At 37.7% G+C, this 25651-nt stretch overlaps 1 protein-coding gene across 1 annotated transcript; it reads right to left on the bottom strand.

The window, feature by feature from the left end:
• Positions 1-151: 151 nt before the first annotated feature.
• LOC149213821 (10 kDa chaperonin, mitochondrial-like) lies at positions 152-5032 on the bottom strand. Its single transcript, XM_089392121.1, has 3 exons — positions 4774-5032; positions 1410-1549; positions 152-576 (listed from the first exon to the last, which is right to left on the bottom strand). Exons 1-3 carry the CDS (start codon positions 4876-4878, stop codon positions 528-530), a joined length of 294 nt encoding a protein of 97 aa, XP_089248247.1. The 5' UTR covers positions 4879-5032; the 3' UTR covers positions 152-527.
• Positions 5033-25651: the final 20619 nt, after the last annotated feature.

Consider the following 25651-nt stretch of genomic DNA (forward strand, 5'->3'; position numbering starts at 1 on the left):
ATTTTTTTACCCTTGTGCTTCTTTATGAGGACTACTTAGGAGGCAATGGTTCAAATTTCTATTTTCTTACCCTCGTGCTTCTTTATGACAACTACTTTCTTTCTTAAACCAAACCTAAATACTTTTAAACAACAACAAAAAAAACACAATATAAAAATTACTAGCTATAAATATGCTTTGCTTGATTCGTTCTTCGTCAACTAAAATCCATGATGCATACACATTAAAGAGAGTTTTCTTCCTTGAAACGTTCTGTGCTTATCATCAATATATTATTTCCAATATCATTGAAAAATATATAGCTGAAACTTGTTTGAAGCAAAACATCACTTCACTGCACTCAGCTTCAAGTTGCGAGCTGAGACTTTTTGCAAGTTTATATTGACTAATCCAAACTATCAAAACATTGGCATGACAACAGCATCTAAATTGCCCTGCCATCCCCAAACACTCTATCAATTTGTTTAACAAAACAATTCAAACCGTCTCACTAGAATCAAAACTGTGTACCCTGACTGTAGGCAAACTCAATCCTGCAAAATCCCAAGAATATCATCCTCTCGATACAAGTGGTACCTGAAACCAGAGCCAGCAATGAACACAACTTCAAAATTTGCAACTTCGAAGAGCATGATTAAATTGCGGAGCTGACTCGTACACAAAACGATGATTCACTTTACTTAATTTTAGTGAATATGGCACATCCAATAAGTTGCTAAAATCTTATTTAAACATCATTATGCAAGCAGCAACTTCATAAAATTTAAGATTATTACCATCTCAAGTATCACAGAAAATCCTAAATGCCATGCCAATATAAACAATGCCCTGCCATTTCCCTTCATCCAATGCAGTGCTAAAATCTTATTTAAACATCATTACGCAAGCAGCAACTTCTTAAAATTTAAGATTATTACCATCTCAAGTATCACAGAAAATCCTATATGCCATGCCATGCCAATATAAACAATGTCATGCCAATATAAACCATGCCATGCCATTTCCTTAGTCTTCTACATTCAAATGCATATATACCATATTTTTCACTCTCACATATATCCACTTTGGTCCGCTATTGCACGTCCTCATGAAGGAAACTCTCAAGATTACTGAAATATTTATGATGTTTCTCTTGTATAAATATTCCACTTTACATTTAAAGTACAAATATATTTGTGTATGTATGTGTGTGCATCCTACATAAACACTTCTGCTAACATGGAAGGAGGAGATTAAGCAACCTGCTCTGGATTAAAATATGACAGAATAGAGCATTCCCTTATAGCAGCAGAATGCACCTGTTATAAGTGTATCCAGCACATCATTGATAAACCCCTCCCATGCATGCCAATTTGGTGTTAAAACAAAGTAGTCCATGAGATATAACAATTTATAAACCGTATACTTACTCTTTTTCTGCAAGTTTTACTTCTGTGCCACCATATTCAGGAAGAAGAACATGGTCACCCTCCTTGACACTAACAGGGATAGTGTTTCCATCCTTGCTACGAGAACCAGGCCCAACTGATATTACCTTTCCTGAGTTCAACTGGAAGCCATAAAACATAAAACATTAAAAACCACCCAACAAGAAATTATTCGGGGAAAAACGAAAATCCAAAATTAACAGTAATATGCAGTTATCAAAAAATGACATGAAAACAGCAGAGCCTATGCCCTAGAATTGTACCATGAAGTATCTTCTCAGACTATACCCCAAAAATGTCACGTTCAGTATCTTCTTTTAGAGTGTGACTAACAGCCAATAAACAAAATCTCCAGTGCTTAATAGACAGGAACCTGACAGCAACTGAGATTTAAATATTGATAGTACACTAACAAAACATGCAATATGCACAAAGTCCCACGGCTTGTACTGCTTAAGAAGGAATGCTGTGCTACTGTGTATCCATCTCAGATAGATATATTGAAATACGTTCTCAAGTGAAATTGCCTTTAAGCAGGGCACTCTCCAGGGTAAGGCCTTATCCATTTTTCACTTTTGCATGTATAGTATTCCCCACCAATAAAAATCTGTGTTTCTGGGTAAAACATACACACTGTAGAACTAATCAGCTATGAAACCAGATTCGTCTCCCAGGCCCTACGTGTCCCAAATCCGGTGAATCGGACACGCTTTGGGAGGATTCATGTCTGAAAATCGGGACACGTCGTGTCCAATCGGGACACTTCGAATCAAGAACGTGTTCCAATCAGGACACTTCGAATCCGGAACGTGTCCTGATTTTCAGACACGAATCTGGAAATCAAGAACCCACGTGGCGTTATAAAGGAATATTTCCCCATTCTATTTGCACATTCACTTGTTTAGTTTGTTGTGGGTTTGCTGTGGGTGTTTGGGAGCAAGGAGAAAATGGTGTGGAAGCATTTTCAAGGAGATTCAACCAACAGGTAAGGGATAGAGCCTGTCAGATTTGATGATAGTGATACTATAGAGAGGTCATCCTCCACACCAGCAGATGCAGAGATGACTTTGGATACAGAGGAGGATGCAGCAGAGGAGAACCGTGGTGACCATGATGATGAGGACAGTGATGACAGTGATGCTGATTTTAATGATGACTATGAGGATTGATGACTCATGAGTCATGAGCTACCTACTGCCTTGAGGCTTGTAGACTTGTAGTTGTAGTTGTTTTGTATTTTCTTTTTCTATTTGCCATTGGCATTGCACTACCTATGTAAACTACGCATTTTGATCTTGATGACTTAATGAGAAAACTACAATATCTGTATCTTACTATCTTGTCTTTCTCCTATTGGATCATTGATGAATTGAATATGTATTAGAAAATTATAATTTATCATTTATGTCACAATTGTATTTGTGATTTTGTATGCATAATGTTACTTTGTAAAACTTACATCTAGATGAAGATCTATGTTTCGATCAATGAATTTGAATTATGAATGAGAATTTGTGTAAGAAGTATATATATATATATATATATATATATATAGATATACATATACATAACATATCCGAACGTGTCCTCTTCCAGGGGGTCAATGTGTCCATATCCAACACTCAAATCCCCATATCCGTCGAATCCTGAATCCCCGTGTCAGGTGACTTAGCTAATCAGTAATACAAACCCATATTTCTGTGTGCAATATCCGCACAAAAGCGGGCACACACTTCATAGACATAAGACCTGTGCTTCTGTATATACTACACATGCACTCTATATATAACCAGTAGCAAAGACCTACGTTTCTGTATAAATACACACTGTATATTGTCAATAGACACCTATATTTCTGTGTGCCCTACAGGGATATACACACTACATAAATAGTCTGAAACACAGACCTTTGTTTCTATGTGCACCACAGAGACATAAGTAATATATATCTAATCTGCAATATAGACCTGTGTTTCTGTGCACAAGACACAATATCTAATCAACAATGTAAACCAGTGTTTGTGTGCATATCTCTCTCATACATAGGAACGAAAATACCCAGTGTATAAAGTCTAGAAAAAGACCAATGTGGTGCACTACACATGAACACTGTAGTGTCTGATAACAATCAGTAAATACAGAAACGTGTTTCTGTGTTCATTGCATACAGAGTATATCTTTTTAATATTATAGACCTATGTTTCTAAGTGCATTACACCCACAAATACTGTATAAAAAGACCAATGCGATGCACTACACATAAAGACTGTACATTTGATAATAATCAGTAAATACAGATACGTGTTTCTGTGTTCATTACATACAGAGTATATCTTTTCAATATTATCGACCTATGTTTCTATGTGCATTACACCCACAAATACTGTATATCCAATCAGTCATGGAGACCTACATTTCCGTGTGCAAAACATACAGTATATCCAATTAGTAAGAGAAAACTACAATTATGTGCACAACTCATAGTGTATATCTAATCAGTAAGAGAGATCTCCATTTACGTGTACAGCGTACACTGTATATCCAGCAATAATATAGAGCTATGTTTGTTGTGCATTAAACAATCTGAATATCTGACCAGCCATATAGAACTATTTCAGTATGCATTGCACAAATACACACTACATATCTAACAATAATACAGAACTAGGTTTATGGGTGCATTATTCACACTGCATGTGTTGCACACCTACCGATTTAAAATGGAAACAAAAGCATCAGTGGCCTCTGATTCTTCATCGTCTGATGTGTTTGTCATTTAATTTTTTTTTTTAAGAGTTATAACACAGAGACGTCTCCTCCAATTGGGCTATGGCGCACCCGGTTTCACTTGGTGCTGCAGTAACAGAGACCTATGTTCTCTGACAATTAGCACTATAGCCACACACTGTATAGGCACCGTCCGTATGTTCGGTTCGGTGCATACATATATGTTGGGTAGACTGACGCATAGAAACCTTCAACCTAGGGTTTGAGGTGTTAGAATAAAGCAACCTAAACTGAGAAATCAACGCTACGCGTATCTGCAAGCCGACCAACTTATAGCACAAACGCGCTGCGTGTGAGCATATTTTAGATCATACCAATAGATTCATTTTTCAGGTGGTTTGGTATGAGGCTTCAGTGCCACACAAAAACCCTACTATGCAATAAAACCAGAGAAAAAATAAGAGACGCTTCGATTATCAATCGGTTTAACAAAAAGCGACCAACCTCGCTACTCAGCTCTGCCATTCAAAATAAGGCAAATCCAATGGCCTATGAGAGAATACGCATAAATTACACAAATATTTCCAGAAGATGTTTTCCTAAATGTGTATAAACATACCTTGCCAGTGCTCTCCGGAAGCAAAATGCCGCCAGCGGTCTTGCTCGGAGCAACAACTTTCTCTATCAAAACCCTGTTAAGCAAGGGGATAAGCTTCTTCGCCATTGGTTTGATACTGTAAGGGAAGAAACCCTAATAGCCAGAAGCCTTTTATATAGAGACCCTGCAATTGCAAAATCCTTCTGCCTCCACCATCTATACTTCCAGAGTCTCCTGTTGGTCCTTTTAAGAGCTTCCCTAAAACCCTTGCCATTGGCATTGGAGGCTTCTCGAAGGGTTTAGAGTATTTTTACTGGTGGCATACTGTATTTCTATACGTGTATTTTTCTCGTACGCAAGTGGGCATTGATCTACGGTATTTATGGGTAAAATTGAAATTTAGGGTAAACAAGAAGAACATGAGATAGAGCAGACTCCACCGGTGTTTCACTATGGAACCGTCTAGATCATTATTTGGGGATATTCATAACCTTATCTTGCCTGGATGGAAAAAGAATAGACCTATATTTTGGAATTTAATTTATATATATTGTTTTATAATTTTTTTAAAGAAATTAGGTATAAAAGTTTGTAATCATTAATGAATCATTTTAAAAAGTTTTTGGGTGGTATGTGTAAGGTACTTTATGGTTTTGGTGGACAAATTGAAACTAGGTGTTTATGGAGCAACAATAAAGTAGAAATGTATGCCTTGCTTCCGAGAATAAATCTAGCAGAGCAAATTATCTAGTGATTCCCTTATAATTGTGCGTGATTCTAACAACTTAATTGGACACTTAAACCTTAACACCTCTCCAACCAACTTTAAACTAAACTCTTTGTATAAACGAATTATGAATAATTATTCTTCTTTTGTCTGCTTCCATGGCAAGCATATGCTAAGAGAACTCAACACCTTAGTTGATTCCATGGCATATTTAGCAATCAACCTAACCCCTGGAACAATGAGTGTGAATGGAACCTCGAAAGAGGTCATGGTTCCTTAACTATTATAATAATGTCAAAGGTAAAAGGTACATGTATAAGTCTTATACCACATGCAATAGAGTTAAATCATTGGAGGCGAGCGTAGTTCTAATAGTACAATAGACCAAAGTGATACTTTGTTTGTGCATCGTCCTTCAACCTTGTGGAAGTATGACTACAACAAAATGGCAAGAGAGCTCTTGAAGTTTGAAATAAGGAAACATGTGAAAAGATGATGGGCCTTAGTCATAGTAGTGATAGATCATTGCTCTCTCGTGCTATTCATCATTGATTAAAGCCTGAGAAAGGCTTGGGAGTAGGGGAAGCTCAAGTGGAAATACAGGTGCAATAAATACACAGTGAGCAAGTCAATACACCTCTCAATCAATCCAAGTTTCAGAGGTAGTAAAACAGGGAAAAAAATTGTTCTTTGTCTTTGGGAAACCAAAAGGAGATTACGATGAAGTAAAGGGGTATCACTTTGGCTCTTGAGAATTGCAGAGCTCGAGAGTAATAACAAATTCTTTTGTGTCTACTCCCATGGAAATTTGACAATAAATGTTGACCTTTCTCCTTTAGAAGCAATGGAAAATAGACGTAATAGTGGCCAAAATCGAGGGATAGATTTGGACAGGTTCAAAGTGTCAAATCAAGTGGAAATTGTTATCCAATCCAAGTGGGTCGAAAACCTTTCAAGCCAATTAGATTCTTCGTTGGAAACTCTCACAATTTGGAGGAACAAAATCCATGAATTGGAATTGGAAATAGAAGGGTTGAAGCAATAACGAGTAGAAATGTAGGCTTAGCAATAGGGAGGAGCTAAAAACTCTAAGGTAATGGAATCTTCTGAAAATTCCATTTATGCAACACCAAAGGGACTTCCAAATATGAACCAATTAGATTATATGGCAAATATCATAATCTCACATGATTGGTTCATTTGTTTGCTTTCAAAATTTTGTAAATGCCAACCAAAAGTTATCAAGCCCTAGGCATCTTTAATAAACTTTATACTTTTCAGTTTTTATGGATGTATGTAACTAATATGGACCAAAGGAATCAATAACTCTTAGTTATGTTATAGAAAATGTAGACTCAATATGTTACTTAGGAAAGACTTGTAATTTTGTTGTGTAGTTGCACAAAATATGCTAATATAGTTTACTCGATTATTGTTAAAATAAAAATAAAAAAGTTTTAATTAGTTTAATTATGTTTTTAATAGAGGTAGCAGGTATTGAAATCTACTATCACCATCTCAGCCTGTACCCCATAGGAAGCCCGGGTTGCACAACAGAAATTCCCATTCGAGAGCCATGAACTAGATGATGGGCTCAAATACCTTGGGTTCTGGATCAAACCACACTGCTACAAATTAATGACTGGATATGGCTTGTGGTCAAGATCAAAAAAAACTACTCAACTAGAACCACAGATTCCTCTCTAGAGCGGGTCGATTAGTGCTAATTAAATCAATCCTGGAGGCTAACCCTGTGTATTGGATGTCTCTGGCATGGATTCCTAAAGGAATTTTATCTCGGATACAAAAAATTTGTTGCAGATTCCTTTGGAATGGTTATAAGGAAGGAAAACCTTTTGCCTGGGTGGGCTGGAAACACATTGCAATTCCAAAGAAATGGGGTGGCTAGGGATTGAAATATCTATCCTCCTTTGCTCATGCACTCACTGCAAAGATGGAATGGCTTATCCTTACCTCCCATAGCCTTTGGACAGAGGTGACCTACTACAAATATATCTGGCCACATCAAAGAATGGATTGGATTCATTTGCCTACATGGAAGAGAAAGGGGACATCCATAGTTTGGCGAGTTGTATTGCATACCTTACCCACCATCAAGAATGGACTCACTTGGAGAATTAGTGATGGTCTATCGGGCACTAGCATCAAACCTGGACGGGTTGTGGAAACATGTTTCACCTCCCTCCTGACCTCATTCATTTTCTCAAGAGAGAGATATTACTATGATTGCTCATATTGTTGACCCTAGGAATAGCACAGTTTTCACACAAGCATGGGAAACAGCTGAGCATCTAGGCATTCCTGTTCATTGGCATCAAGATTGGGAGGGCTATATTAATGCGTTGTAAGAGTCCCATGTTTGAATAAAGGAAGGTGTCGATGAACTTGTTTGGGCCCCTGCTACTCATGGCACTTTTTCCCCCAAAACTGGTTCTCCCATCATACATGTTGCCCACAGGCTGCCTGAGATATTGGATTAGTGGCGTAGTTTATGGAAATTAAAATCTCCTCCGCGAACTAAACTATTCATGTGGAATTTCCTACGAAACAGGACACCAACAGGGGTCAATCTTACGAAACGATCCTTCTCTGACCCATCGTGGTGCGTGCTCTGTCATCAAGCAGAGGAAACTAATGATCACCTTTTTTTGTTATGCTCGTTAGTGCTTCACATCTAGGAACAAGTTCTAGCCACATTATCCTTAACCTACAGATTGCATGGTCTCAATGTCTTAGAAGCTTGGGATCTTTGGAGAGTTGAGACCTCGAACCATAAAGTCCACTGCCTTCCGCTACTTATCTGTTGGACTATTTGGCTCATTAAGAACGAGATTATTTTCATAGATAGAGTGGCTCGATGGTCATCTTCCATTGCCAAAATTGTATCTGCATATCATGAAATCCCATAAGAGAATCACATCCCTGTTGCCCGCGTCGTGACACCTGAAGTCATCAATCGCACTCTACCTTAGGCATATTTTGATGGGGTAGCACAAGCACAAGGGTGTGGGGAGGGTATAATATTGCACAAAACTTAAAATAACCTCTACATAATTCAAACGGGTTTAGGGATGGGGACAAACAATTTTGTAGAATTGATATCTCTTAGACACCTCCTCCATTTTTCCCTTGCACATGCATGCAATCACATTCAAATATTTGGATATTCAAAAATCATCATCAATTGGTTCAACAACACATTTGCATGTCATATCCACTCTCTCATAAACATTTTGGACGAAATCATGATCTTAAAAGCTCAATTTAATTATATCTCTTTTCAACACATTTACAGGGAACGTAATTCAGTTGCTGAACAACTTTCCAAGGAGGCCACAACACATCTTAGAGGACTATGGATAATTCAGTGGCAGCTAGGAGAAGAGCATTACCAGTATTATCATCGCCCCTATATAGATCGGTTCTATTAGCGGGCCGCAAGGCCCTAATTTTTGCAGTATATAGCAATGATTTATATCATTTTTTGTCTTTATACATTGTATATATCCTTTATATGAACTCTTTCAGTATAACCCGCATGGTAAATTATGTACAGACTTATATTTTTTATGGCCTCTACCAAACATATTGCATATGCCATACAAGCATCTACTACATGTAATTTTTCTATATTAATGGAAAATTACGATTTTTCCTCGGGAAAAAAAATAGCGGTAGCAGGAGCGGGAGGGGTTATCTTTTTCCCTCATGAACAAATAGAGACTCAATTTGCTTGGGGCCTGGGGGTAGCAACCAATAACCAAGTTGAATATCTTGCACTTTGGCAAGGACTTGAATTGGCAATTGAAAAGAAAATCACCAAAGTCTCAATGTTTGGAGACTCAATGATAGTAATTTGCTAAGTGAGGAAAGTTAGGGGAATGTCAAACTTAGACCTCCCTCCTATTTTACAAAGGATTGTTTTACTCTCTCTGCAATTTGAGCAAATTGAATTTTTTCATGTGCTTAAATAATTGAACTCAAATGTTGACTCATTGGCAAACAAAGGTACCACTTTGGAATTGGGGACCTTAGAAATGGATCAAAGAGTGATATGAATCTCATATATCCCATGATTTATAGGAGAAATAATGAAGTCCTAAGTGCCATAAAAAATGACTCATGTAGTCGAATAAACAAATTGGTTTCCATAGAGGAAGTTGACCATATACATTATCCCCCTTGTAATCAAATTTGTGTAAGTAGTTCGAGGTTAAGAGTGGATCATCGGCTTGCATTAACTCCCTAGCCTTGGCACATTATGATAGAGTTCCCCTGTCTTTATCATTATTCCATCTGGCAATTGGATCTAACTCCATGCGGGTGAAAGTGGCAATTGAGTTTAGCATATCAAGGCGGGTTGGAGCTTACATAGGAGAGGGGAGCCTCAACTTTGCAATTGCATTTAATCCTCAATAATATGAAGTTAATATCACTCCTTCTATGTAACATTTGGTTGTCATCCCAAACAATTCCCTGTGATCCAAGCATGGATTTGGATGCCTTACAATTTAATGCTCCAGGGTGGCAAATCAAAGGGAGACTTGGTTATATATGTCGCAATGCAGCTCACCTTCGATACTGCTCTGCACCCTGTAAACATATATGTGAGCAAAGGTGGTTTTCATTTCTTGGCTTCAATTGCGAGGAGCTGCAAATCCTAGCTATGGTGGCACAAGGGGGGGTTGTCCAGTGAAGGAGAATAAACAACATTGAACTGTTTCCTGGAACGATTATTGGAGTTGGTTGAAGGGTTTCTGAAACTCTGAATCATAGGGGAGCCGCAAGGAAAAGGAACATATGACATTCTAGCTGCTGATGAATCCAAATATGAATTATTATAAAGCAAGTTGGAAAAGTGTTGAGAATGCAACAAGATGATGGAGCTTAGTGAAAAGAAGTCACCTTCACTAAGTGGGCCCGCAGGCTATTTTTGGCGCAAAGTCTATTTTTAGACTATGTCTATTTTTAGACATATGGATCATGGTCTATGAGTTGCAGGATGCTATTTGTGGATGATTGGTCATGTTGGTAAAAATAGATGGACTTTTATTTTTAGACATATGGGCGGAGTCTATTTTTAGACTGCCAGTCTAAATATAGAACAGTCGAATATTATTAGCTCATAATAATATTTGGACTATAAACATTATCTTATCCTCTTGGAGCACTTCAGTTTGAGCTACGGATGTGGCACATGCAGCTGTCAGAAGGAAATACACTTTTCTTATGGGTCAGTTGAGCTATTGCATGATGGACTTCAGTTAGAACTCAAGTGATTGAGTTTGGTGGAGTTGATTGAGGAGTTGATGGAGTTGTGTTCAGTTTGACTTGGTTGAACTAGTTGTATTTAGTTTAACTGCAAATACACTAGTGATGAGTGATGTGAATTAATTATTAATTAATTCACTAATTATTAACTCATAAAGCAACTAAATAATACATCAGTTAACTCAGTGCATGGACAATTCAGTGGGGACAGGTGTTAGAGGTTGAGACTGCTATCAGTTGTTACTATAGTTGTGCATGAGATTTACACATGCATTGATGGAGATTTCCAATGAGGATTGTGTAGTACAAGCCAAGGAAAACGAGCTTGGATCATTCCTATTCTTGTTTTGGATTGCGCAGTAGAGGCAGGCAGACAGCGGAGGAGATTTGAACCTGTGACTTGATTCAGATCTGAGCTAGTTTGTGTGTAGCAGGTGGAGATAGTACTGAGTACTTGTGAGGAGTATTGTACTATGTATTGTTACATGTTCTCTATCATTATAATATATAGATAGTCTGGGGTTTTCAACTGTATGCTTTCCCTGGGTTACATACTATGTTAATGTGCGCATGCGATTGATGTTTCATTGTTTTTAATTCCACAAAATTGATGATCAACGTAGAGGAGGTTATGTATTATGCATGCATTCTGCAATAGTGTATAATCAGGATAATCTCTGTGAATAAGTGTCATATTATTCAAAATTTCTACAAAAAGTTACAATCAGAGATGTGTATAGAGTTGGCAGCCATGAACATCAAGGTGGTAGAGATAGTGGGAAACTCCAATAGCGGAGCTAAGTCCAATTTGGATGTGGTTGGGAGTAGTGAGGATCAAATGTAGAAAAATGCTAGGAATGCTTAATGGACAATAATAACAGGCTGAGGATGGCAACGCAACTGCGTGGATACATTAGTGATGAAGGGTTACTCTCTGTTACATAATCTATTAAATTCTGAAGTATTTTGATGTTATGTAGATACACATTGTTGTTAGGAGTTTTTTGTAGAGTCTATAGCAAACTATTATTTAGAATTGTTGAAAAAATTTGCAATAAGCATAGATACTCTACCTTTTGCACTTATGAAATGCAGTGTAGTTTGGAACATGAATCCTTTTGTAAGGGTTCTCGCCCAGGCTCCATATTTTTATTATAATGCCAAAGCCCTACTTATTTCTTTGAAAAAAAATGCTTCTTTTTGGAAATGGCCATAAAATCATATTATGGTATTGAGATGTCCATAGTTCATGAATTCCCCGTATCAAAGAGAATTTAGTGTGATGCTTTCATTCCATTCTAGCCATTTAGTTAACTAAATCAAGTCATTTAGATACGATTGCATAGACACAATGCAATAAAAAATTGTTTGTAGCTTGCTAAGTTATGCCTTGAATAATATTTTCACCAGAACCAAGTCCAAGGCAGCAGTCACATTATGAAAAAAATTCTTTATGTTTTCACTTGAGTGTTACATGCCCTAAGTAGTGTAGACTAGAATATTTTGATTCTCCAAGGTTTTCTAGGCCAAGAGATTGTAATTCTATAGAACCATGGCCATGTTTCCAAAGATGAAATCTACAACATCATAGACTTTGCATTCTCTGTAAAACCGATGAAGGGAATGGACATAAAGGGTGTCTTAGTACCCCTTAAAGCTACACTGATATAATGTTGATAAATCTAATCTAATGTGTAGTTCCATTGTCTAATGTTTTGCATCTCTCAACCTATTCTCAAAGGTTTCGAGACCAAAGAGGTGGATGTAGGGTTTCAACAAGCACTAAATTAGGGTTTCTATAAGGGTCATAAGCGGGTGATTTGTAATCAATAATGAATAACTTTAAAAATAAATCAGGTGGTATGTGTAAGGTACTTTATGGTTTTGGTGGACAAATTGAAATTAGGTGTTCACGGAGCCTTGGCACAATGAGCAACATTGAAGTAGAAATGTATGCCTTCGTTTAGGGAATAAATCTAGTAAAGCAAATTATTCAATCATTCCCTTATAATTGTGGGTGATTCTAAAAACGTAATTAGGTGCTTAAACCTTGACATCTCTCCAAAAAACTTTAAACTGAACTCTTTGTATAAACGAATTATGAATAATTATTCTTCTTTTGTCCGCTTCCATGTCAAACATATGCTAAGAGAACTCAACACCTTGGTTGATTCCCTGGCAAATTTAACAATCAACCTAACCCCTAGAACAATGAGAATGAATGGAACCTTGAAAGAGGTCATGGTTCCTTAACTATTATAATAATCTCTGATTTTATGCTTCTGTGATTCACGATATAATGTTCATATTTTCCAGAGAAATCACATAGAGAACAAAGGGTCGACGCTTTTCGAACCTAGATCTAGGTTCATCATTAGGACCTAGAGTTAAATCATTGGAGGACGAGCGAAGTTCTAATAGTACAATAGACCAAAATGATACCAAGTCTGTCATCATCTTTCAACCTCGTGGAAGTATGACCATAGCAAAATGGCAAGAGAGCTCTTGAAGTCCGAAACAATGAAACATGTGCAAAGATGATGGCATTAGTCATAGTAGTGGTAGATCATCGCTCTCTCATGCTATTCATTATGGATTAAAGCTTGAGAAAGGCTTGGGAGTAGGGGAAGCTCAAGTGGAAATACAAGTGCAATAAATACACAATGAGCAAGTTAATACACCTCTCAATCAATTCAAGTTTCAGAGGTAGTAAGGCAGGGAAAAAAAATGTCCTTTGTCTTTGGGAAACCAAAAGGAGATCACGGTGAAGTAAAGGGTCATCACTTTGGCCCTTGAGAATTGCAGAGCTCGAGAGTAATAACAAATTCTTCTGTGTCTACTCCCATGGAAATTTGATAATAAATGTTGACCTTTCTCCTTTAGAAGCAATGGAAAATAGACGTAATAGTGGCCAAAATTGAGGGATAGATTTGGACAGGTTCAAAGTGTCAACTTAGGTAGAAATTGTTATCCAATCCAAGTGGGTCGAAAACCATTCAAGCCAATTAGATTATTTTTTGGTCACTCTCACAATCTAGAGGAAAAAAATCCATGAATTGGAATTGGAAATAGAAGGGTTGAAGCAACAACGAGCAGAAATGTAGGCATAGCAATAGGGAGGAGCTAAAAACTCTAAGGCAATGGAATCTTCTAAAAATTCCATTTATGCAACACCAAAGGGACTTCCAAATATGAACCAAGTAGATTATATGGAAAATATCATAATCTCACATGATTGGTTCATTTGTTTGCTTTCAAAATTTTGTAAATGCCAACCAAAAGTTATCAAGCCCTAGGCATCTTTAATAAACCTTATACTTTTCAGTTTTTATGGATGTATGTAACTAATATGGACCAAAGGAATCAATAAATCTTAGCTATGTTATAGAAAATGTAGACTCAATATGTTACTTAGAAAGACTTGTAATTTTGTTGTGCAGTTGCACAAAATATGCTAATATAGTTTACTCGATTATTGTTAAAATAAAAATAAAAAAGTTTTAATTAGTTTAATTATGTTTTTAATAGGGGTAGCAGGAACTGAAATCTACTATCACCATCTCAGCCTGTACCCCACAGGAAGCTCGAGTTTCACAACAAAAATTCCCATTCGAAAGCCATGAACTGGATGATGGGCTCAAATACCTTGGGTTCTGGATCAAACCACACTGCTACAAGATTGCTGACTGGATATGGCTTGTGGTCAAGATCGAAAAAAAACTACTCAACGAGAACCACAGATTCCTCTCTAGAGCAGGTTGATTAGTGCTAATTAAATCAGTCCTGGAGGCTACACCTGTGTATTGGATGTCTCTGGCATGGATCCCTAAAGGAATTCTATTCCGGATACAAAAACTTTGCTGTAGATTCCTTTGGAATGGTTATAAGGAAGGAAAACCTTTTTGCCTCGGTGTGCTGGAAACACATTGCAATTCCAAAGAAATGGGGTGGCTAGGGATTGAAAGATCTATCCTCCTTTGCTCATGCACTCACTGCAAAGATGGGATGGCTTATCCTTACCTCCCATAGCCTTTGGACAGAGGTGACCTACTGCAAATATATCTGGCCACATCAAATAATGGATTGGATTCATTTTCCTACATGGAAGAGAAATGGGACATCCATGGTTTGGTGAGTTGTATTACATACCTTACCCACCATCAGGAATGGACTCACTTGGAGAATTAGTGATGGTTTATCGGTGCGCATTGGCATCGACCCCTGGATGGGTTGTGGCAACATGTTTCGCCTCCCTCCTGACCTCATTCAATTTCTCAAGAGAAGAGATATTATTATGATTGCTTATATTGCTCACCCTGGGAATAACATAGTTTTCACACAAGCATGGGAAATAAATGAGCATCTAGGCATTCATGTGCATTGGCATCAAAATTTGGAGGGCTATATTAATGCGTTATCAAAGTCCCATGTCCGAATAAAGGAAGGCATCGATGAACTCATTTGGGCCCCTGCTACTCATGGCACTTATTCCCCCAAAACTGGTTATCCTATCATACATGTTGCCCACAAGCCGTCTGAGTTATTGGATTGGTGGCATAGTTTATGGAAATTAAAAGCTCCTCCGTGAACTAAACTATTCATGTGGAATTTCCTACGGAACAAGACACCAACATGGGTCAATCTTATGAAACGATCCTTCTCTGACCCATTGTGGTGCGTGCTCTATCATCAAGTAGAGGAAACTAATGATCACCTTTTTCTGTTATGCTCGTCGGTACTTCACATCTGGGAACAGGTTCTAGCCACATTATCCTTAACCTACAGATGGCATGGTCTCAATGTCTTAGAAGTTTGGGATCTTTGAAGAGCTGAGACCTTGAACCATAAAGTCTATTGCCTTCCGCTACTTATCTGTTGGACAATTTGGCTCACCAGGAATGAGATTATTTTCAAAGATAGAGTGGCTCGATGGTCGTCTTCCATTGCCAAAATTGTATCTGCATATCATGAAATCCTAGAAGAGAATCACACCCTTGTTGGTCGCGTCATGACAATTGAAGTCATCGATTGCACTCTACCTTGGGCATATTTTGATGGGGCAGCACAAGCACAGGGGTGTGGGGGGGTATAATATTGCACAAAACTTAAAATAACCTCTACAAAATTCAGATGGGTTTAGGGATGGGGACCAACAATTTTGCAGAATTTATCTATCTTAGACACCTCCTCCATTTTTCCCTTGCACATGCATGCAATCACATTCAGATATTTGGATATTCAAAAACCATCATCAATTGGTTCAACTTCACATCTGCATGTCATATGCACTCTCTCAGAAAAATTTTGGACGAAATCATGATCTTAAAAGCTCAATTTAATTATATCTCTTTTCAACACATTTACAGGGAACGTAATTCGGTTGCTGAACAACTTTCCAAGGAGGCCACGACACATCCCAGAGGACTATGGATAATTCAGGAGCAGCTAAGAGAAGAGCATTACTAGTATTATCATCGCCCCTACATAGATCGGTTTTATTAGCGGGCCGCAAGGCCCTAATTTTTGCAGTATATAGCAGTGATTTATATCAGTTTTTGTCTTTATACATTGTATATATCCTTTATATGAACTATTTCAGTATACCCTGCGTGGTAAATTATGTACAGACTTATATTTTTTTATGGCCTCTACCAAACATACTCCATATGCCATACAAGCATCTACTACATGTAATTTTTCTATATTAATGGAAAATTACGATTTTTCATCGGGGAAAAAAATAGGGGTAGCAGGAGCGGCATGGGTTATCTTTTTCCCTCATGAACAAATATAGACTCAATTTTCTTGGGGCCTGGGGGTAGCAACCAATAACCAAGTTGAATATCTTGCACTTTGGCAAGGACTTGATTTGGCAATTGAAAAGAAAATCACCAAAGTCTCAATGTTTGGAGACTCAATGATAGTAATTCGCTAGGTTAGGAAAGTTAGGGGAATGTCAAACTTAGACCTCCCTCCTATTTTACAAAGGATTATTTTACTCTCTCTGCAATTTGAGCAAATTGAATTTTTTCATGTGCTTAAATAATTCAACACAAACACTGACTCATTGGCAAACAAAGGTACCACTTTAGAACTGGGGACCTTAGAAGTGGATCAAAGAGTGATATGAGTATCATATATCCCATGATTTATAGGAGAAATAATGAAGTCCTAAGTTCCATAAAAAATGACTCGTGTAGTCGAATAAACAAATTGGTTTCCATAGAGGAAGTTGACCATATACATTATCCCCCCTGTAATTAGATTTTTGTAAGTAGTTCAAGGTTAAGAGTGGATCAACGGCTTGCATTAACTCCCGAGCCTTGGCGCATTATGACAAAGTTCCCCTATCTTTTTCATTATTCCATCTGGAAATTGGATCTAACTCCATGCGGGTGAAAGTGGCAATTGAGTTTAGCATATCAAGGTGGGTTGGAGTTTACACAGGAAAGGGGAGCCTAAACTTTCCAATTGCATTTAATCCTTAATAATATGAAGTTAATCTCACTCCTTCTATGTATCAATTGGTTGTCATCCCAAAGAATTTCCTGTGATCCAAACATGGATTTGGATGCCTTACAATTTAATGCTCCAAGGTGGTAAATCAAAGGGAGACTTGGTTATATATGTCGCAATGCAGCTCACCTTCGATACTACTCTATGCTCTATAAACATATATGTGAGCAAAGGTGGTTGTCATTTCTTGGCTTCAACTGCGTGGAGCTACAAATCCTAGCTATGGTGGCACAAGGGGGGTCGTCCAATGAAGGCGAATTAACAACATTGAACTGTTTCTTGGAAAGATTATTGGAGTTGGTTGAAGGGTTTTTGAAACTCTGAATCATAGGGGAGCCGCAAGGAAAAGGAACATATGACATTCCAGCTGTTGATGAATACCAAATATGAATTATTGTAAAGCAAGTTGGAAAAGTTACAATAAGAGATGCGTATAGAGTTGGCGACCATGGACGTCAAGGTGGTAGAGATAGTGGGAAACTCCAACAACGGAGTTAAGTCCAATTTGGAAGTAGTTGGGACTAGTGAGGATCAAATGTAGAAAAAGGCTAGGAATGCTTAATGGACAAGAATAGCGGGCTGAGGATGGCAACAAAATTTTTGTAGTCTTTTGATGTTATGTACATACACATTGTTGTTAGGAGTTTTTTGTAGAGTCTATAATAGACTGTTATTTAGAATTGATGAAAAAAACTGCAATAAGCATAGATACTCTACCTCTTGGGCTTCTGAAATGCAGTGTAGTTTGGAACATGAATCCTTTTGTAAGGGTTCTGGCCCAGACTCCATATTTTTAGTATAATGCCAAAGCCCTACTCGTTTCTTCGAAAAAAAAATGTTTTTTTTTTTGTGGAAATACCCATAAAATCATATTATGGTATTGAGATGTCCATAGTTCATGAATTCCCCGTATCAAAGAGAATTTAGTGTGATGCTTTCATTCCATTCTATCCATTTAGTTAACTAAATCAAGTCATCTAGATACAGATGCATAGACACAATGCAAGAAAAAAGTGTTCATAGCTTGCTAATGCCTTGAATAATATTTTCACCAGAACCAAGTCCAAGGCAGCAGTCACATTATAATTTTGAATAAAATTCTTTATGTTTTCATTTGTGTGTTACATGCTTTGAGTAGTGTGGACTAGAATATTTTGATTCTCCAAGGTTTTCTAGGCCAAGAGATTGTAATTCTACATAACCATGGCCATGTTTCTAAAGATGAAACCTACAACATCATAGACTTTGCATTCTTTGTAAAACCGATGCAGGGAATGGACATAAATGGTGTCTTAGTACCCCTTAAAGCTACATTGATATAATGTTTATAGGTCTAATCTAATGCGTAGTTCCATTGCCTAATGCTTTGCATCTCCCGACCTATTCTCGAAGGTTTCAAGACCAAAGAGGTGGATGTAGGGTTTCAACAAGCACTAAATTAGGGTTTCTATAAGGGTCATAAGGGGGTGATTTGTAATCATTAATGAATAACTTTAAAGAAAAATCGGGTGGTATGTGTAAGGTACTTCATGTTTTTGGTGGACAAATTGAAATTAGGTGTTCACGGGGCCTTGGCACGATGAGCAACAATGAAGTAGAAATGCATGTCTTCATTTAGGGAATAAATCTAGTAAAGCAAATTATTCAGTCATTCCCTTATAATTGTGGGTGATTCTAACAACGTAATCGGGTACTTAAACCTTGACATCTCTCCAACAAACTTTAAACTAAACTCTTTGTATAAACGAATTATGAATAATTATTCTTCTTTTTTCTGCTTCTATGTCAAACATATGTTAAGAGAACTCAACACCTTGGTTGATTCCCTAGAAAATTTAACAATCAACCTAACCCCTAGAACAATGAGAACTAATGGAACCTTGAAAGAGGTCATGGTTCCTTAACTATTATAATAATCTCAGATTTTATGTTGTTGAAAATGGCAACAAGAAATGCTATAAATAGCATTTCAGGTACCAGTGTTGGAAATAGCAACAAGGAATGATAAAACAGAAATGTTAAAAATAGCATTGCTATAAATAGCATTTCTGGATAGATTCCAATTTTAATTAGTCCCTGAAATAAAATTGTGAATTAAAATTTGAATTTGAGCTCAGCAACTATTTGTAAAATAATTAATTAATTCATCTTGAGTTAATTAGTTGGAGAAAATCAAACATGAAGTCTATGTGAAGACATGCAATAGTTATCCCTTTGATTGAGGAAGTTATCCCTTAATTAACAAGATCAGGATGAGTTGTAATTAGTTAGCTCACTTAACTGAGTTAAGTCCAATTAGATTAGTTCCAACAGTTTGTGGAACTGATTGTGAGTTCAGTTAGTCAATGCATGCATGCATGCAACTAGTGTACTTCAAATAACTGAATATTATCTCATAAATAACTCATGCATGTCAGTTCAGACAGAGACCTAGTTGAGATCAAAGGAAGGGACAGTGTACTATCAGTTGGAGGAATTTTCCTATATAGGAAACTCATCCATGCAGAAGGAATTATCTCCTTCAGGATTGTGTAGTTATTTCAGAGGTCAGTGTTGTGTGTGAGGTGAGAATCACACAGGTTGCAGCTGGAGGACCCAGGAGAAACTGCGTAAGGAAATAGGAGGCTTGGAGGACTAAAGGAAGGCATATGTGTTGTCTATTCTGTCTATGAGTAGCAGTGAGGGATTGTATTGAGAGCTGGATAGCTTGTGAGCTAAAGCTTTATGTAATCTTGAGATGTTTCAACTTGTATGATAATACAGATAGCGAGGTTTTTAGCTGAGGCTTTCCCAGAGTATTCTTCTGTGTTCATGTGTGATTGTTTCTTCTTCATGTGTTATATGTGTTCTATTTGATCTTGCTCAAAATTGATTAAGCTTCCGCAAGTTTGTTTGTAGAAGTAGAGTTACACAAAAATATCGTCACCATGATTATTTGCAGTCAGTATGGGTCTATCATCACTTGTACTGTCCTCCTAAGCAAGTCTCAGACCTCAGCTCTTCAAATCAAGCTTTGGAAATGAGAGAAAGACATTAAAAATCAATGTAACTCTGGTTCCGCACTTTCTCTCATGGTCACCTGCGGTCCCGCACCTTCTGTGTACAAAAACTGCGGACCTGCCCGCTCTGTCCCTAACGGTGTAGGTGCGGACCCCTGTGAAAGTCAAAAGGCAAAAGTTTTATCTTAAAAAACTGACTTTGGGTTAATTCTAGAGGTTTCTAGAAGGAATTTTGACGTGGATTGTTCGCTCTGAGGTGGTTCATGCATCCCAAAAGAGAAGGAGCTAATCCCTTGATGAGAGGAGCTATCCCTTTGAAGGAGGACCTAGTAACCTCCCTCCATTGCACTATAAATACAGGCATTGGGCTGGTTGCTAAGGAGGTTAGAAGCTGAACATTTTTGAGGGTAAATGCTGGTGAAATCAAGACTTCTTAGTTGAGCTTAAGAGGAGAGATCACACATCCTTTTGGCTTCATTGGGGAGTGAGTGAAACTTGTCAAAGTAGAGGAGACTTCTTGCTGGACCCTGGGAGGAGCTTGTACAGCGTCAAGGTAAAGGTTGTAAGGTTCTTCTTCTTTTGAATTAATACAATCAAACTCATTTTTCTCAACAAGTATCTTATGTTATTTGTTTCATGGACTCCTTGACTTTCATGTTAAATATGTTTTATGCAATTGGCTTTTCAGGTGCTATTTAATTTGTTTGCCTTGTTTGTGTTTGCAGATTCGCGAAAAGGATCTCATTTGGATCGAAGGAGTGAGGGCATCCACAAGCTAGCGTTGGACCTAAGGTAGGCCCTAAAAACACTTGTTTGCTATTGTTTATTAAAGCATATTTAGAGAAAGATAGTGTCTGATTGGTTTGCTTGTCATTAGGTCTTCTTTAGATTCTAGGAAGGTCTATCTTGTCCGCAAGATCGACTTATTCCGTGTGACAAAATGGCGACTCCGCTGGGGACTTGATTGTTTTTGTTATGAAACCAGCTCAAGAAAAGATAGAAAAGATAGATCAGCACCTTAGAATTCAGCCTCTTCGAGGGGGCAACCTCCTTTACATTACATAAATGAACAATTCTTGGATGATACAAATGACAAAACCTCCTTTCTATATATAGGAGTCTAAGGAGTCACAATATAATCCAGCCGACCTAACAATAATAATATAAAGCCACAAAAATAACAATAGAGGGATTCTATGGGCACATTAATAACAATATGGGGGCAATGGGGGCACAACAATATAAATAAGGGGTATAACTACAATAGTAATGGGGTAATCACTAGTATTATAGGGACCCAACATGCCCCTCTCCTTCAAAAAGGTGTTGTCCTCAACGCTTGAGTAGTTCTGGATACTTCTGCATAAAATTCTCATCCTCCCATGTGGAATCTTCAGCGGATAAGTTCTTCCACTTGATAAGGTACTCTGAAATTGATCGATTTCGTAGCTGTCGAGTTCTTGTTTCTATGACTGCTTCTGGTTCCAATATAATTTTTCCTTCCTCGTCAAGTTCTGGCAATATTGTTTGAACTGGGAGCTTGTCGCCTATAACCTTCTTTAAACATGAAACATGGAAAACTGGGTGCAATCGAGAAGCTGCAGGAAGCTCCAATTTGTATGCCATAGTACCAATCTTTTGCAACACCTTGTACGGACCATAATACTTTGGTGATAATTTATTATCCTTCTTAGCTTGCTTGAGGGACATTTGCTTATATGGTTGTAGCCGTAGGAATACCCAATCACCTACATCAAAACTTCTTTCACTGCGATGTTGATCTGCCTGTTGTTTCATTCTATTCTGTGCCAACACGAGGTTATCCTTTAAGAGTTGGAGGACTTGTTGTTGATGTTCGATGTGATGTTCCACTGCCTGAACCTTAGAATTTTCTCTTAAATATGATGTGATGGATGGTGGTTGATACCCATAAAGTGCCATAAATGGGGTCATTTTTGTTGCTGTATGAAAGGAAGTGTTATACCACCATTCAGCCAGAGGCAACCATTTGACCCATTGTGTCTGTTTATCAGATACAAAGCAACGAAGATATCCTTCCAAACATTTGTTTACTATCTCAGTTTGCCCATCAGATTGAGGATGATAAGATGAGCTATGAGCTAACTGAGTACCAAGACAAGAAAATAATTCTGTCCAAAAATTTCCAGTGAAAATGGGATCTCTGTCACTTACAATAATCTTTGGGTTTCCATGTAGCTTTTGAATTGTTTCCATAAATGCAGTAGAAACTGTACTGGCTTTAAATGGATGTGATAATGCACAAAAGTGTGCATACTTGGTAAGTCTGTCAACTACCACCATGATGACACTCTTTCCCTCAGACTTGGGTAAACCTGTGATAAAATCCATTGAAACCTCCTCCCAACGTTGGCTTGGAATGGATAAAGGTTGTAATAGACGTGGTGTCTTAATTGTTTCAACTTTATTTTGTTGGCAAACCAAACATTCTGCCACAAACTTTTGAATATCTGATTTAAGGCCATCCCAAAAAAATTCCTTCTTAACCCTGTGGTAAGTTTTTAAAAATCCTGAGTGCCCTCCTAAGGGAGAAGTGTGCAATTCCATAAGAATCTTTTGTTTTAGCTGGGAATTCTTACAGAGGTATAAGCGATCTTTGTACCATAACGAATCATTTTTCCAGCTAAATGTATCAGACGTACTGGAATCTTGTTGTAGCTTTCGAATAAGTGCCCACACTTCTTCGTCATTCTTCCATTCCTCCCTTGCTTCATTTATCCAATCTGGTTGGATAATAGAAATGGCGCACAACAATGCTTCCACATCCTCATCCTTTCTTGAGAGTGCATCTGCCACCACATTTTGCTTCCCTTTTTTGTAGATGATTTCAAAGTCATAACCCAACATCTTTGTGACCCACTTTTGTTGCTCTTCAGAGGATAATCTTTGTTCTAAAAAGTATTTAAGGCTATCATGATCCTTTTTTACCTTGAAGTGTCTTCCCATTAGGTAGGGTCGCCATTTCTTAAGTGCATGGAGTATTGCCAACATTTCCTTCTCATAAATAGCTTTGCTTAAAAACTTTCCCTTGATTGGACGACTTTCAAAAGCAATGGGTCTTTCATCTTGCATTAGAACAGCACCAATTCCATTTCCTGAAGCATCACATTCCACAATAAAGGTTTTTGTGAAGTCCGGTGTAGCTAAGACCGGTGCTTGGCACATTGCCTCTTTAAGATGTTCAAAGGCCTTTGTTGCTTCCGGAGTCCATGAAAATGCATCTTTCTTCAATAATGTTGTTAGAGGTGCTGCTATTCTCCCATAATTCTTAACAAACTTGCGATAATACCCTGTCAACCCAAGAAATCCTCGCAGATGCTTTATGGATGTGGGGATTTTCCATTCCTTAATGGCTTTAATTTTGCTAGGGTCTACCTTAACTCCTTCATGAGATACAATATGACCCAAATATTCCACCTCCTGGACTCCAAAGAAACATTTGGATCTTTTTGCATATAATTGTTTCTCCTCCAATAGTTGTAGCACCCTGTCAACATGTTCAACATGATCCTTCCAAGACTTGTTGTAGATTAGTATATCATCAAAAAATACTAACACAAATTTTCTAAGGAATGGTTTGAAAATTGAATTCATCAAACCTTGAAATGTTGAAGGTGCATTGGTAAGGCCAAAAGGCATGACCAAAAATTCATAATGACCCTCATGAGTTCTAAATGCCGTTTTCGGAATGTCTTCAATCTTCATTCTGATTTGATGATATCCTGAACGAAGATCCAACTTGGTGAAGTAAATTGATCCATGCAATTCATCCAGTAATTCATCAATGACAGGAATGGGGAACTTATCTTTAATAGTGAGCTTGTTGAGCTCCCTATAATCCGGACACATGCGCCATGATCCATCCTTCTTGTGCACCAATACTACTGGAGCAGAGAAAGAACTTTGACTCGGTTGAATTATACCAGCCTCTAGCATTTCTGCAACCATACGTTCAATTTCACTTTTTTGGACATAGGGATATCTGTACGGCCTGATGTTTGGAGGAACACTTCCTGGAATCAGATGAATAGCATGATCATGATCACGCATAGGTGGGAGACCTTTGGGAGTCTCAAATACCTTGGAATGATTGTCCAGGACTTTTTGGAGATCTGGAGAAATAGATGATTCCAATGTGGAAACATCTAGCGAACATAATTGTGCAATTACACCTCTTTGCTCCTTTTTTAGAAGCTTTGTCATACCATTAGAGCTGATTATCTTTCCTGGTTTCCCTGCAATACCCCTTAATTCAACTTCCTTTCCTTCCGTAGAAAATTTGATGAAAAGTTCTTGAAAATTAAAAGCTATTGTACCCAAGGATTGTAGCCATTGGACTCCTAGTACAACATCAGCACCTCCCATTGGAATGGAAAGCATTGGGCTAGTCAATACATATTCTCCCATGGATCCATTTGCAATCATCACTTGACACTCTGGTGCTGGATATAGGAAGCAATTTAATTCTTTTGCTACCCTACAATGAATAAAATTGTGGGTGCTTCCTGAATCAATCAACACTATTACCTTTTTCTTCTTGATTTGTCCTTCTATCTTGATGGTTTGAGGAGTGGTAATTCCTGCCAATGCATTACAAGATATGGTCGGATTTATTTGTTCTTCATCTAGGCTTTGTTCCTGGAGTATATCCTCTTCTTTTGACCTTTCTTGCTCCTTTTCTTCTTCCTCTTCACAATCTATGTAGAATAATTTCTTCTCAGCACACTTATGACCTTTAGTGTATTTGCTATCACAACTGTAACAAAGCCCTTTTGCTCTTTTTTCTTCCAATTGTTGTGGTGTCAACCTTATAGGTTGTGGAAGACTAGGGGCAACAACACTTCCGTCTTTATAGTTGTGAGTGGTATGCTTCCTGGTTGCCATAATTTTGCTTTCCATTTTTCTTGCTAACCTGAATGCCTTCTCTAATGAATCAGGTTCCCAAAGGCGAACATCATGTTGGATATTATCCTTTAAAGACCCTATGAACACATCAATCCTATGCTCCTCTGGAATATCTTTTACCCTTATGTTCAATTTTTGGAACTCCTCAATGTGCTCCATTATTGAACCCTTTTGTTTGAGACTTATCAATTGGCTAAAAAAAGTGTTGCTTTTTGTATCCTCATAATGTGCTATCAATTCTTCCGTAAAAATTGCCCAAGTGATAAATTGTTTACGAGAGCAAAGCCATTGATACCATACAAACTGATTTGGTTCCAAATATAAAGTTGCCATACGTACCTTTTGTGTGTTTTGCACATTATTGAGATCGAAGAATTGCTCCATCTGTAATATCCATGTGGCGGGATCCTTGCCATCAAAC

The sequence above is a fragment of the Pinus tabuliformis genome, chromosome 1_1 (assembly GCF_031772625.1).
Source record: "Pinus tabuliformis cultivar Carrire ecotype Pingquan chromosome 1_1, CPIR1, whole genome shotgun sequence".
NCBI classification, from domain to species: Eukaryota; Viridiplantae; Streptophyta; class Pinopsida; order Pinales; family Pinaceae; genus Pinus; species Pinus tabuliformis.